At 42.1% G+C, this 15,269-nt stretch overlaps 1 protein-coding gene across 2 annotated transcripts; it reads right to left on the bottom strand.

Annotated features, from left to right (window-relative positions):
* Positions 1–4,022: 4,022 nt before the first annotated feature.
* Positions 4,023–14,699, bottom strand: LOC132073838 (aldo-keto reductase family 1 member B1-like). Of its 2 annotated transcripts, none has more exons than XM_059473100.1 (10): positions 14,629–14,699; positions 11,407–11,574; positions 10,031–10,147; positions 9,498–9,575; positions 7,997–8,119; positions 7,679–7,785; positions 6,829–6,910; positions 6,274–6,357; positions 5,791–5,873; positions 4,023–4,987 (listed from the first exon to the last, which is right to left on the bottom strand). In XM_059473100.1, exons 1-10 carry the CDS (start codon positions 14,692–14,694, stop codon positions 4,948–4,950), a joined length of 948 nt encoding a protein of 315 aa, XP_059329083.1. In that variant the 5' UTR covers positions 14,695–14,699; the 3' UTR covers positions 4,023–4,947. The 2 variants fall into 2 exon arrangements, with proteins under 2 accessions (XP_059329083.1, XP_059329084.1); XM_059473101.1 differs by lacking the exon at positions 14,629–14,699 and adding an exon at positions 14,500–14,559.
* Positions 14,700–15,269: the final 570 nt, after the last annotated feature.

Here is a 15,269-nt window from a genome sequence, read left to right as displayed (position 1 = left end):
GATGAGTGTGTTCTGGCAAGGAGTTACCTTGAGGGTCAGGGTTTCCAAAATAGTACATCAGGTTCTGTGAGCTTCCTCTGTTTTCATTTCACTGCAGCTTTATGGAAGTTTGAAATGAAATTTTCCATTCTGGAAGTAGGAATTTTACTGGAGGCAGACTGCTCCTCAGCAGAAGGGAGAGCACCGGGGTGGAGTGGCATTGTAACAGGCTCTCTCTGTGTTTCACTGGGTGACTTAGAGGGAAGGAATTTGGCAAGGGTCGTTCTGGGACACAGTGCGGCACTTAGCCGGCAGAGGGCTTGGAACCTGAAGTGTCAGTGGGAATAGAGGGAAAGCAGAGGAGCACCTGAGTGCAGGGGTGATGGTGCACAAGCTTGAACAGAAAGCAGGCTGTTAGAAAGCTTGGGAAGGGAGTGACAGGAAACCCTGTCACCCTCAATGGTTTTGAATATGGATTAATGGTTTTGGATTGCTTCTCCAAGCATATAATTAAGGCTGAGATGGATGAAGAGGCAGTCTGCCTTTAGTCTAGGTTGATCTAGGAATTGTTACAGTAAAATAGAGTCTGTTGTACCCCCATTATTGTGCCACTCGCTCTGCCTACAAGAGCAGAGATTTCCTTTCATCTCCTAAAAGGTAAAGTGGAAAGATCAAAGAGCTCAGTATCCGGAGCTCAGCACTGCTGCCAGCTGAGCTCTTCCTGCTGAAGCTGTTCACAGCATTTGTTTTGGTATTGTGATTTGACAGATCTCTGGGTTTCTGATCAAAGCCTTTGTAAGGACAAATACAGTCTTGTAGCTCTTCCAATGAAAAGTTGGTTGTGTTTTGTTTTGTGTTCTTAATTTGAGAACTTGTAGTTCAGCTCCACCTTGTCGGCCTCTTCCTAGACATTCTGGGGACTCTGCTGCAGCAGCTGAGCTGGTGTGATCCTGTAGCAAACCCTGGGAAGAGGATTTCCAGCCTACAGGAAAGATTAAGAGCAGCAAACAGTTAAAACTTTGTCTTTGGAACTGTTGAAAGCAGTTGAAATTTTGTACTTGCACAAAATTTATTTCACTTCCAGCTGCACTCACTGCTCCAAACGATACCAGATTAACAGGCATGCCTCTATTTCATGTCTAGGAGAAAATGGCTCTCACAGGACAAATCCATTTACTTGGTAGCAAGGAATGATGGTGAACAGATTTATCAGGGAAAACAGGTAGAGGAAATCAAGAATTATCTCATTAGAGAAGGCAAGATACTGTTTTTGCAATTTTTTTTGCGTAATAGAGGAGAATACATGAATTCTTTGGAATTGGCATCTTGCTGGCTGAAGGTAGGACAGCACAGACAGTCTGACAGGCACAGCATGTTTGTTTCAGGTTACAGTTGATGTTCCTTTGATAGAAAGTAGCTTTACTTCTGGTATTGGAACCCAAATACACAGGCCTGCCTGGCTGGAATCACCTTTCAAATTATGCTCTCTAACTTGGTGTTTGCTTCCCCCAGGGAAGAAGGAGACAGAACTTCTCTTGCTCAGCTCACAGGACTGCACAAATGCTATGGAATGCACTTGTTTCAGTTTTCATTTGTGAAAACTGGGGCACAGGAAACTCCAGTATTCAAAATAGGAAAAGAAAGTCCCATCTTTGGATTTTAATCAGTGTTCACTGTGTTGAACATACAGCTAGAAATCTGGAGTGTGTTGCTTAACTGGGGCGCAGAACAGTTACCTTGGGACAAATTATTTTCATTTCAGTCACTTAATACTCCCTTAGTATGTCACCTACAAACTGTCAGTAACTGTTTGTCATCTCTCCCTCTGCCTTGTCCTTGGTTTCTTTAAAAGTACAGAGCCCTGTCTTATTCTGGCAGGACCTTGTTTATTTTAGCTGTGAGGCACCTCTTAAAACCCTTAAATAGGACACATTAAAATGCTCTTGCATTTCAACTTGTTCAAGTGCATGGTACAGAACCACGAGTGCAAACAGCTGCAAAACTCCATTTTACCCCCAAATTCTTAAGGAAAAAAAAGCTGATTGCAAAATCAAACTTTTCTAAGCTGAAACAGGCTTGATTACAAGCCAGCTGGTAGTTGCTCATAAGAACAGCTGAACTGAATGAGACTAAGTATCTACATATTGCAGCATCTTGTCTCCAGCTGTGGTCAAAATAAGTTGCTGAAGATGAGTAAATTGAGCATTGCAGCAAATTGTTATTTAAGTATTCTGACAGCAGCTTGTTCTTTTATGTTTAACAGCCACCAGTTTACTCTCTGCTGTTCAGTTACCTTCTGAATCTGTTATGTTCCAAGGGCATGATGTTTCATACTCACAGTTTAAAGAATTGCCATGCCTTATTTGTTTTGGGCTGATTTGCTGCTAGATTCATTTGATTCTGCTGGTTTTTACAGTGGAGGAAATAATAACTGGTCTATTTCCAGTTACACTTTGCACGTTTGATAAACATCTGGCGCAGCTCCTTGTACTGGTGTCAGGTCAAGGAAGATCTTAATTGCCATCTGTATAAATTACTCCTAGGACATTGATTATCATGTAAGTCTTTTAAGATTCAGAGGAAGGCAAGGAGCAGTACTTCTTGTGTAGGATTGCATGCAAAAATCTCATTAAATAGGTTTGTATCTGACAGTCTTTGGCTTCTCAATCAGTTTTCTTTTGAACAACATGAGAGAGCTTGGAATTCCAATAGATGGAAAACTTGAGCAGCCATGATCAGCAAAGAGTTTTGGATTTTTACCTGTTCATTACCTGTCTTGTCCAGTTTCCCCTCCAAAACACAGACATAACATTTAACTTTTTTTACCCAGCCCCTTTGGAACTCTTCATGAGGCTTGACTCTACCAGAATGGATGAACTCCACAATAAAAAGCTGAAGTCATGGGACAGTGTGTTGGGATACAAAGACAAAATGCTAAGCTAAGGTGTTTTCATTTTACTGGGCTCAGATAATGTCACTGCTGACTAGGAGTGATGTATGTGTGGGTTTGGTGCAAGAGCACTGCTGCACAGCTGATAGAAACTGAAAATTAACTTGGGATACTGTAAGTCTTCCCCCACAGCTCCTGGCTGTGCTTGCTGTGAGCTTGCTTTCTCTTCTAGAAAGGCACATTGTAAATAGGGCTGTGGTTCTGCTGCAAAACAGGGGGGCTTTAATTCCCAGCAGCTGACACCACCCAAATTCTTCTCCTTTTACCTTTACTAAAGTCTCTGCAGCTGAAAAAGATCTATTGTCTCTGAAACAAATGCACAATCTCTGGCTTCTAACTTGTTTTGAATTTTTTACTATTATATGGCTACTGTGATCATCTAGTCTGACTTCCTGCCTACCACAGTCTATAAACATCCTGTAAATAGCTTCAAGTCTGATAGCTGTGATTAAATTGGAATGTGGTTAGAAAATTCCTATGAAGTAGAGAATATTTCAAGACAGGCTGTATCCTTCAGCCTTAAGAGGGGATTTCTGCCACTGCTGTGGATTGACAAGTGACCACAGGCAGCAGAGCACCTTCCACAGAGTTCACTTTCTAATTGCATCTAGGGTGATATCCTGCAACTGGCCTTGTTAATGTAGCATGTTCAGGAGGAGAAAAAAAAAGAAAATGTTCATTACCGGCACCTTCCTGTCCATATCACTGCAGTATAACTGTTCAGAGTCAATTCCTGGTAGATTTTTCAGACCTTTTTCTTTAGAGGAGTTGCTGTGGGAAATCCAGTTTGGTGGGAGTTTGCTCTGTTGTTTCTAGGGTACCTGTTATTCAAACATCTTGGAAAAGCCTGAAGTAGCTCAAAGATACGTCATCATTTCCTTCATTAACTACAAAGAAAATCAGTTGGAAAAGGATATCCATTAAGTGTGTATCCTAGTCCTGAATCTTGATTCCACATTGTCCTTCTCTCTGCATGCAGTGCTGAGCCACATTGTTCTTATCCTGATCTGCAAGAGCCTAAATCAAGTTTTGGGTCAATTGTTAAAGAGCAAGTATTAATTAACAGACACCTCATTAAAACACCAACACGGCCTGCAGCAGCACTGACTTTTAATTTTTTTTTTTAGCCAGACAACAGCATCCAGAGACATCCTTTGAGTCAAAACACAAGCAAGCAATACCTAGGGAACAGTACAGGAGAGTGAAATCTGCTGTTGCCTTCTGTGAAGCTGCCCAGCTTTTCTCCTTGCTAAATATGACAGCTGCCAAACAAAATAATTCCTGTGTGTCTCCTTTATCAGACTTTGGATTTTCTAGGAGATTTGCAGTCTCAACTGCAGCCGTTCTACTGATAAAGACAGTATTTATATACTCTTGCAGATACTATAAACCAAACATACAAATCTCCTAGTAGTTTATTAGTTTTTAGCAGTTCATAAATAGGAAACCCCATTAAGAGCTCCTGAATCATAATTCAGCAGTGTCCACTAAAGAGCTTTTTTTGGTTTGTTACACTGCAATTACTGAACTCAGCATCTCAAGCAGCATGTCATGTCATTGAGATCCTCTGATGTTAAATGGATTGTCTTGTACTGATAGTTAAAAGATAGTAAATTTATTGATCTTTTGTCCAAAAGTAGAACTAATCAGACAATTTAAATTTTCTCTAAACTTAGTCAGATTTATAGTTAAGACAAAAAATTATTTTCCCTAATCCCAATTTGTGGCTTTATTAAACTTCATTATAATTACTACATTAAGAGAGAATATAGATTTTGCTGCAACTGAAAATTGTGTTAAAACAGCAGATAAAGGACTGATACAACTGGTTGATACAAAGGAAGCAAATGTATCCATGTTCAAAGATGACTCTTCAGAATATCTGTGAGTTACCTTCTCCCATTTTTTTAATACATATTCCCCTTCTATCTATGAATTAATGCACAAAGTATTGCAAGTTGCTTGAAATAACAATAAATGGTCTGGATCCCCCAGAAGATCTGAAGCTGATGTCTCTGTCAGTCTTCTAAAAAAGGATAGTCCTTGTGATTTTTGCATCTAGAAAAAGAGAGCATGATTAGAACATTTTAAGGATATTGTTTAGAGAAAAGGTTTTTTTTTCCCCTGGTAAAAGAACTGAAACTGAACTACATTAAAAACACATTGTCTCCTTATCCTGGGCAGGGAAAGTGAATTCTCTGTAACATTTGCATGTATCAGTGACCTTCTCAAAGGATAATGTATCTTATGCTCAGCTGAAATTGCCAAAATTCCCTGAGATATTAAACCTTTGTCTTGGAAACTCCCAAGGGTGCTGTTAGACAAGTGGGTAACCTGGGAAAACTGAATAAAATGCAGGTCTTGGTGAGTCTGTAACCATTCTGTTATCTAGATAACATTGGCAGGAGTACATAGGCACAGCTCTTCCCTTCAAAAAAAACCCTACAACTCTCATTCTTAAAATGGAATTTATTTACTCTGACTGTCCCTTATGTAAAGGAGCCAAAGAAAACGGAGGGGGGAAATGGCTGCTTATTTATTTTTGGAATTTCCAGCTGATTTTAATTTTCAGGCAGCAGTTTGGTATGCATCCAGTACAGGACATCTTAGGAACATTGTGCCTGCAGAAATCCCAGTGTTCCCAACCTGGACAGGATGGGCAATACTCTGATTAACCCAAGGGTGAGATTCCAGCAGATGTGACCAGCTGTTGGCTGAGCCTCCCTCTCTTTTTATTTTTAAGGGGCTATCAGATAGTGTCTGTTAAGAGGATATCTAAGAGATAATCCAAGCTATCCAGGGGAAATCCAGCCCTGGTGCAGCCTGCAGCAGGAGGAGGATGAGGATGAGGAGGTACTCACTGGGTTAACGCACAGATGCGATAGCGCTTCGTGAAACCAAGGAGGGTCTCCATCTCCTCTGCACACAGCTCAAAGTCAAACACCTGCATCAAGGTCCCAGACAGCTGGGTTACTTCAGTTTGCAGTGAGACAAGGAAGTTTATGTGCAGAAAGAAGAGCAGAAGCAGGCTGAAGCACTAGGAGGTGTGCAGGGGACACACGTGTAGGGAGAGCAATAAATAAATGTGTAAGGTTACAGTGTGGTGGGCTCTGCCTGCAGCAAAACTGTACCACAAGGTGGAAGAGTTTGGCTCTTACCTGATGTGTTCTAACTCCTTACTTTTCAAAGTGACTTTTTACATTCATAAAGAAGTAATAATCTATGTGGGATCTGACAAAGGTTTTGGCAGCTCTAAGTTTGAGGGGTGGTTTGTACCATTGGCAGAGTGGGGTTTTTCCTGTGTAGTTCAACACCATTAATGACTCTGTAAGGTGCCCTCTTACCTTAAAGTTTTCTTCAATACGCTGTGGAGTGACAGATTTGGGAATGACACTGACATTTCTTTGGATTTGGAGCCGGATAAGCACCTGCAGGAGCACACAGGGAATTTACAGATGAGAAGTGCTGCCTGTCTTGTGAAAGCTGAAAAGCAAAGGTGTCTGCATGGTCACACAGAGCAGCTCTGCTGATAACCAGAGGGCTCACAGAGGAGAAGTGCTACCTAAACCCTTCCTAATTACTGCATGAGCTCATTAAATCCTCACCCATCTCTGAGGCTGAGATGACAACAAGGGAGTGCATTGAGCAAGAGCTCAGGATTGGCAGGATGCTGTGTGGAGAGGCAGCCAGTGCCAGTTAAAGCCCAAAGCCACTGCCAATCTTCTGTCCATCACTGAAACTGAGGTAGAGAGACTGTTTTTCTAAAGCATTAAACTGTGTACAGGATACAGCTGGAATTCCATATTATTATTATTCCATAATTCCTCTGTAAGCAGTTACTTTAGCACAAGTGGGAAGAATACATGTCAGCAGGGAAAACAGCTCTGAGCAGTATTAACCTGAGCTGGGGTTTTGTTGTGCTTGAGTGCAATTTGCTTAATTTGAGGATCATCAAGGAGAGAAATATGGTCAGGCTTGGACCTGTAAAAATAAAAAAACCAGGCTTCAGTAGTTGAATAACCCACTCCCTCTCCCTCAAGCCCTGTATCATAAGAATATTGTTTAAATTATTAAAAACCATAATCTTGCACTCTTTAATTTAGTATCTTGTTACTTCAGTTCCTGCCTTCATTCTTCCCTTTTATAACAAGGGAGCACATGAGAAGAGGCCTGTAGTTTCTAGTAAAAACAGGTCATATAACACATTTATGTCCAGCCTGAGATCAAGCTGGGAATCTCTTTGATCCAGATCCCAGGAATTTCATCTTGTCCTTTACAAGCACAGCTGCTCTGGCAAAAGCCCTGTCCCAGGTCAGAGAAAGCCATGAGGATGGGAGTAAAAGCAAAATTTCTGCAACTTCCCCATTTACAAACTTAATCCCTTTGTCTCAGCAGGACTGCAAAGTTGCTATTTTCATAAGCATCTGCTGCTTTGGTTTTTTGTTTGGTTTGTTGTGGGTGTTTTATTTTTTTTAGTTCAGAAATTCTCCTACATGTTTAATAAGCTCAGCAAAACTCAGTTAAGAATTCTCTTCTCTGCTTTCATCAACCAATTGATCGTTTTTCTTCAAAATATGAAACTGGTGGACTGAATATCACAATAAGTGTGAGGTTTCTGTGGGTGTGATTTTTAATTAATTAGTGAGTCCTTTTTTAATTACAGTAGTTTTTCTCAGAGGTTTCATCCTAAGACTGGTTTACTGCATTGACTTCAGTCTACATCTAAGAAATCTCACAAAACATTCTTACCCTGGCCAGTTGGGTGCTCCAAGGGGACAGTATGCCGTGACAGAGATCCCTTTGGCTTGGCAAAACTTAATCAGCTCTTTCTGAGGAAGATAGGGGTGGCTCTCAATCTCAAAAAAAAAAAAAAGAAAAAAAATTATCTTTCACCTCTCAAAAGCAGAAGGTACTTCAAGGTTTAGCATCACTGTGCCACATCAGCTTTGAAAATGTGATTCTTTTTGCAGGTGTCGGGTTTTTAAGGGATTTTTAAGAAATGTTCCATCCAGTGCAACAGCCCAGACAGGTGTGATGTCCGTGCTGAGGAGCTGCAGGACAATTTACCTGGTTGTTTGCAGGTTTGTGTCTTAAGCCTGGTTTGCCCAGGAGCTGATTGATCTGTTTTTGGTTGAAGTTGGAGACTCCAATAGCCTTCACCATTCCCACATCCACGAGCTCTTCCATAGCCTAGAAACACCACAGAACCACAATTCCTATCAAGTTCTTTCATTTTTATATGGAAAAAAATGCCCACACAAAAACTTGAGCGGTAAAAATCATCCTGTGCTGTGAGAACAGTACCTGAACAGTGGGGCTCTGGTCAGACTCAGATCTCACATTCTGTGTCACCATACAGATACATAACAGCAATATTCACACAACCCCTAAACTATTATTATTGTTGTTGTTGTTGTTGTTGTTATTTCAGTAAAATACTGTTATTTTGAAATACTATCCCAGGCAAACCGTCAGACACATGGAAGAGATTATTTTAGAGTAATTCCTCAGCTAACCAAATAATCATCCCATAATAAAAAGCACCTTCTTTGGGACAGAGCAGCTCAACAAGGAGCTGTCACAAGACATCTGGAACAGGATGGATACTGGTGATCAACACTGATTAATTTCCCAAGAGAGATGTACCATTTAGCAGCTGGATTATAGGATAAGCAGCACTGTGTTCCCCCTCCATCACCTATTTTCTTTCACCCTAATGAGCAATAAAACAGCCAGACAGCCCTAATTAGATTGTCACATCCAGCAGAAAAGAATTGGGGAAATAATCTGCTAGCAGCCTTTAGAGCAGAAGATACCCTTGTTCCAAAGCAGAAATAATTTTACTTTAAAGTTGCTGTCATAAGCAGCAGCCTGAAATGTCCACTTTTTTCCCTCAAATAAACAACAAAAATGTGCATTATTCTTCACCTGACAGAAGGCAAAAAGCAGCAGTGAATTCTTGTGACTCTGGTGAGTTTCTTACCTGCTTTTGGCCTGGCTGTGCTGAGCACACGGGAGTGGAAGGGAAAGGAAGCCCAAAGTCTCAGCCAAGCAGGAATTGGAATTCACAGCCAAGCCTGGCCTCCCAGGCAGCCTGTGCTGCTCACAGAGCTTAGCAAAGGACTTTGGCCAAGTCCCTCTCCTTCCAGAGACAGAAATCTGGGTGCTGTGGTACACTGGCACAGGCATGTTGGCTTTGCCGGGGTCTGGAGAGCTCAGGCGCCACAAGAGATGAGCATGGCTACAACTAAAGCCACCAGAAATTGCCCAGAGTGGGGTAGGGATGTGAGAGACAGCCTTTGTTAGCTCAAGCCACTGCAGGGTGCACACAGAGTCAAAGATTTCCTCTTGTCATGCCAACCCAGTCAGTTCAGTAAGCAGTAGATATAAAAATACCTAAATTTTGGCACAGTGACACAAAAAGGAGCCCAAGGACGCAGAGAAATCAGCAATCTCAAATACTTGATGTTAGAAATTCTCTCAGAACAATTCCCACAGTGGAAAGCTTAGAGTTTTCAGGCTGTTATTTCAAACTAGCAAGATATTTTTGGCCTGTAAATGAATGTACCTCCCACGTATCCAGAAAATCTGTATTGCTGGGAATGATCATTCCGTTTCCATCTGCAGGAAATATCTCCTCTCCTGCCTAGCAGCACAAAAGGAAAAGCAACACGAAGGTCAGCTGAATTATAAATACTTCAAGAAATCATTTAGAAATTTGGGCAAGCGAGTGGAGCTGGAGACACTGAGCTGGATATCCTGAATTATGTTTGTGGTGGGGTGAGACATGGCTGAAAGGACCAGCCTGTATCAACAGAGAAATCCTCAGGAAAATCTGTCCCTTGAGACTCTGTCCTGCAGGCACTTCTGTGTGCCTCAGGTTGAGAGAAGGCCAGGGAGGTTTTGTACTACAAAACCAACCTAGTTTAAGCAGCCATGACCTTTCCTTTCCTCCTGGGCTCTCCCTGCAGAAATTTATCATTATGTCCTAATGAGATTTACCCACACTCCTCATTGGAGAAGACTAAAGAGATGTCTGGTCCCAAAGGCAAAAGGGGCAGAGCCCTGACAGACGGATCCTAGGATTTAAAGTTGCAATACCTTGAATCCCATGGGGCAGTGCATCAGGTAGAGATCCAGATAATCCAGCTGGAGGGCAGCAAGTGTTTTCTGGCACGCCTCCTTCACCAGGGACCTCTCGTGGAAGGTGGACCACAGCTGTGGGCAAACACAAGCCTGGGAGCTGCTCTGCTGCCCTCACGGTGCCAGAGCATCCCTGGCAGGCAAACACAGGGCACAGAGGCAGCTCAGGGTGTGTGTGGCACAGCTTCTCACCTTGAGGAGGTGCCACTTGAGGCACCTCAATTTATTTGTGGCACTGTTAAGTAACTAAAATGAGAATGAGATACTCTGAAATTCCATCAATTATTGCAACGATTAAAACAAAGAAAATAAGTGAACCTGGTGAAAATCGACCCACCAGCTTCCAGCAGATAGAAGTTACTTTATTTTTCCTACCATTGTTGCTGGGGGAAAAAACAAAACAAAGCATAACATACAGGAGCTGACAGGCTGAGGCCGGCAGCGCAGCAGGAGTGACCACAAAAACAATAGCCCTGCTTCCTATCCCAGAGGCCACCAGGAGCACGGCCTCAGTTCCTGTCTCCATGGCTGACAATGGACATGGACTACAAAAAAACCCCTCTCAAACCCAGCCTTTTGTTTCTCAGGGGGTGACCTATTCCTTCCCCTCACCATCCACTGATTGCTCTGCCCTGACAGAGGAGGTAATTCCCAGCTTCATCCCTGGTGTTGGGATGACCCTGAGGTGCTGCAAAGTCTCTTTTTCCCAGCCCCAAGACTGAAGAAGAAGACAGGATTCCTTGGCTCTCATTCTAAAGGTTGTTTCTTTTCTCTTATCTACAATATTCTTTCTCCAACCCACTGAGGTCTGTCCAGCAGGTTGGTTTGTGGCACGCTGACTGTCCTTGGTGTTACCTTTTTATACTAAAAACTACCTGTACTTTATTTACAATAATTCCCAATACCTATCACCTATGTCAGACAGTCTGTCTCTGCTCTAAACCAATCTAAAAATGTCACCATCACACAGAAGATGAAGGACAAGAAGAAGAAGGAGAAAGACTGGACACACTCAGATTCCTCCATCTTGCCTCCTGAACCCCCATTCTAAAAACCCAAAATTCTACTTTTTCACCCTGTGACAAATTCACTATCATTCTACTCAAACCCTTGTGCCTTGTTAATCTTCACACAAAGTTGCTAATTGTTTCCGTGGGCTAAAATCCAAGGCACAGGTGTTTGTGACTCCGTGCCAAGGTCTCTGAGCCCCTGCCAGGGTCTCAAGCCCTCCAGGGCAGTCAGAGGAATGTCCTGGGTTCCAACACATCCCATGGCACTTTCCGTGGTGGGACTTTGAGCTTGGCCCCACGTGAGAGCCATCTCCAAGGACACACCTTGCTGACCACGAAGAGCTCCTCTCTCCGCACCACGCCCTGCTCCGTTTTGTGCCGCAGCGCGTCCCCGATCTCGCTCTCGTTCTGGTACATGTGGGCACAGTCCAGGTGCCGGTACCCCACGTCGATGGCAAACTCCACTGCATCCCTGGCTGCCCCCTGCAGAGACTGAAACCACGAGAGAAAACAGTGATTTGCTAAATAGCAGATTAAGAGCTTTGCTATTCTGAAAATCTGGCAATTTTAAACCCCTAGAATAATGAGATATTCCAGCTGTGGGTTATCTGTTTGTTTGTTTGTTTGTTGTTTTTTGAGGGTTTTTTTGTTGGGGTTAGGATTGAATGTATTTGAGATTATAGTTTCCGTCTAGATTTAGGTGTTTAGTATTATTATTTATCTGTTTAGCTTTAGGTGTTTAATACTTTTATTTATGTTATAATCTCACCGTAGTGAGTTCTGTAGTCTTTTATTAGCAAGGCACAAAATGGCCTGCTAATAGCTTGCTAAAGGCTTGCTATTTCTTGTTACAAGGTCTTTTAAGACTAAACTACCTAATTAAGAAATGATACCTCAATTATTTTCTTTTTGAACCTAATAACTGTTTCCTCGAAGTCAGCACTGCGGACTTTTCTGTTCAATTACAAAATATCACCCAAACCCATGAAGAAGAAGGAAGAAGAAGGTAAAGAAGAACAACCTGGTCCTGCCCTAAAACTTCCATTTTGCTTCATATTTATTACTATATTCTAAACCTCCAAACTCTAAGTTCTCTAGCCTGTGATATTACACAGTTATAACCAACTACACACCCATAATCCCAGTGCTATCAGTTTTGGAAGATTTCTCCACAGTCTCAGGTCAAATGCAGTGTTCTCTTGTGGGTCTGTGCCTTTAAGCACAGAAAGTTTAAAATCCTCAGCATTTAGGGTTCCAACACCAGCCTGGATCTGGCTTTCATTAGTTTTGTGGGATCAAATGGCAAAGGGAGGCACTGATGAGGTGCCTGAGCTGATCCACCCTTTTCTAAGTATTGGAAGTTCATTTTGGGACACGAGGCTACCTTGAAATAAATTCTAATTTCCCCAGAAATGAAAAGCAACTTCAGTGTGACATACTGGCGACACGAGGAAACCAATCACCTCTGGAATGTGCCCTGGCCCTGCACAAAAACAACCCAGCTCTTGCTGACACAGGACAGGGAGGCGAGGGGACTCAAAACACTACAGACAGTGCCACCTCCTGGGTAAAACACACACTTGGTGCTGGATAGCAAAACAAACCACTTCAGATTCTTGGCTTGGAGACACCGCTGAGCTGTTTGGTGACTGAATCCAGAAAATGGCACCCCAAACAGAAACAGGATTCAAAATCAGGATCACCTCCTGTGGTTATTAATTGTTGCGGTGCTGTGGGTGTCTCTAGGACGAGGTGAGAGATTAATCTGAGTTCATATTTTTTAGAAGGCTGATTATTATATTATATTACATTCTATTACATTCTATTACATTATATTATAAAACTATACTAAAGAAGGAGAAAGGAGACATTAGAAGGTTAGACAAGAATGATAATAAAAACTCGGGATGGAGAGTCCAACACAGCTGGCTGTGACTGTGCATTAATTAAAAATAATTCACATGCTGGGTAAACAATTTTTTAAATTACATTGTAGAGGAGTAAAACATGGAGAAGCTGAAGCTTCTCAGCTTCCCAGAAGAAGAAATCTTAGCAAAAGGATTTTTCAAAAAATATGACAGTAACAACCTCCTACTTTTTTTTTTTTTTTAATTATATCACTACTCCAAGTTTTTCCAGTCAAAGGGCATTTAGTTGGTTCACCTAAATTAATAACAACATAGAAAAAATACCACTTTTTTTCAGCACACAACAAAAGAGACTGTTGAAAGTTTTACAGGATTTCTTTGTTTGCAGTCCCTTTCCCCGTCCATCCCTCCCTGGATGTGAGCAAAGACAACAACCTGCCCTTGAGATTACATAAAGCTCTCTCATGTGAGATGTTTTCCAGAGAAAATAATCCCTTGTTTCATTTGCTCAGGTGCTCACTGAGCGCAGATTCGAGTCAGAGCTGCCAGGTAAAGGGGAGGCTGCTGTGGGAACCTTGAAACCAAAGAGCTTTAATGAAATTATCACCATGGGCCTGGGCCTTGTTTTCATTGCATAACAGAGATCATGTGTCCAAAATGTTCCTTCTACTCAGTCCTGACCAGTTTCTATTAGCAACTTGACAGGTTCCTTCAGAGAGCTCCCCCATCACAGCACTGGGCCCTAAGAGGCCCCCCAAGGCACACTTTGGTTTTTAAAGCCTACTTGAACTACTTTAGGCTTCTTAGTGTCCCTTTGTCATCAGAAAAATAAAGGCTGAAAGGGCTAAACAAACTCACACCCGTTTGTGCACATAAAGTTAAATTCTGATTAGATCAAATGGCCCAAAAATATGGCAGGAATTTAAGATATTTTTGTGGAGACTGGAAAAGTGTTTCATGGAGCTGGGAAGTTGTGATTTGACATATTTTGTTTCCAGTCTCAGATCCAGGGAAAAGTTCACTTTCAAAAATATTTTTATCTTTCTTAAGATCAGTTTCTTAAAATTTTCAGCTCATTTCCAGACTCCTTTTACATTTATAATTCAGTATATTCTTAACCTACTCTCTCTTACCAAAAGTCCATTAGGAAATATTTGCAGGTAAAGAACGACCCAAACTGGTGCAAAGTGCTGCACTCTCATCTGCTGCCAATAAAAACAAGTTATCCTCAAGTCTCTAAGGGATTATTGTGAGTTCCCATTTCCAAAACTACTTATTGCCCCTTAAATTCCTATAGCTACACACACTCATCACAGATGACACCTACATGACATGCTGGGATGTTAACACAGTGCCGAAAGAAAGCAACAAAACAAACGAAACCAAAACAAAATAAAAATACAAAGAAAAGTTAGCTAGGCAGAAGCTTTTACTTTTGCAGCATGTGATTTTTTTTTTCCATAGCTAAGAAAAAAAATCTTGTACCTGCTCCACTCCCTCCACTCACCCCTAAGATTTCCTGAAGGCTGGGAATAAATCCCTGCATTACCTGAGCTATTTCAAAAGGAAACATTTCACAGGGGATTTGCTGCATTCTCCTGACCCGAAGAGGAGATTTTTTTCAGCAATCCACTGTGATGGTTCCCAGCACCCAGAGGGGCCCAGCTGCAGCAGGTACCTGCCAGGTGCCCAGTCCCAGGATGGGCATCCTCCCACCGGTGGGCAGCTCCAGGTGAGTGGCCATGGGCAGTCAGGCAAGGAGGGGCTGTGGGCCCCTGCAAAGCCTTTTAAATCAGCTTTGCCCCTCCCTCCTGCCTGCTGACTGGCTGCAGACAAGGAAAGTATGGGCAGAAGGGCTGTGTCATAAGAGGAGGCAGGGATTTTGGTTTAGCTCACCTTTTGAAGAACTTAAAAACTGGTTGCAGACTCCTCATGAATTTATTGACTGAGCTCATCATGGCAATTTTGGCAATTTTCCATTGGTGGGGGTTGCAGGTTTTTGTAAACCTCACAGTCTCTGCTTTTCTGCAGGAAATGTGGTATTTGGGGAGGTGGCACATGCCCCAAAACCATTTCTCATCTCACCTGTTCTGAACACATCACCAGAAAATGCTGGAGAGCTGCTTGTCTCAGGAAGAAGCAGCAACCTGTCCACAGGAGGAATAATTTTTTAAAAATTCCCAATATATCTTTATCCCCACAGCATCAAGCATGTATGTTTTTATACCTTTTTATATTGCTTTTATATATATATTTGATCTCAAGGCTCCCCATAGCTTTTGCTCTCAGCCACTATATGATAAGTGGTCACTCCAGAAC

Source organism: Ammospiza nelsoni, chromosome 5 (genome assembly GCF_027579445.1).
Source record: "Ammospiza nelsoni isolate bAmmNel1 chromosome 5, bAmmNel1.pri, whole genome shotgun sequence".
Taxonomy (NCBI): domain Eukaryota; kingdom Metazoa; phylum Chordata; class Aves; order Passeriformes; family Passerellidae; genus Ammospiza; species Ammospiza nelsoni.
The sequence above is the reverse complement of the archived record's forward strand: the minus strand, read 5'-3'. Positions and strand labels throughout refer to the sequence as shown.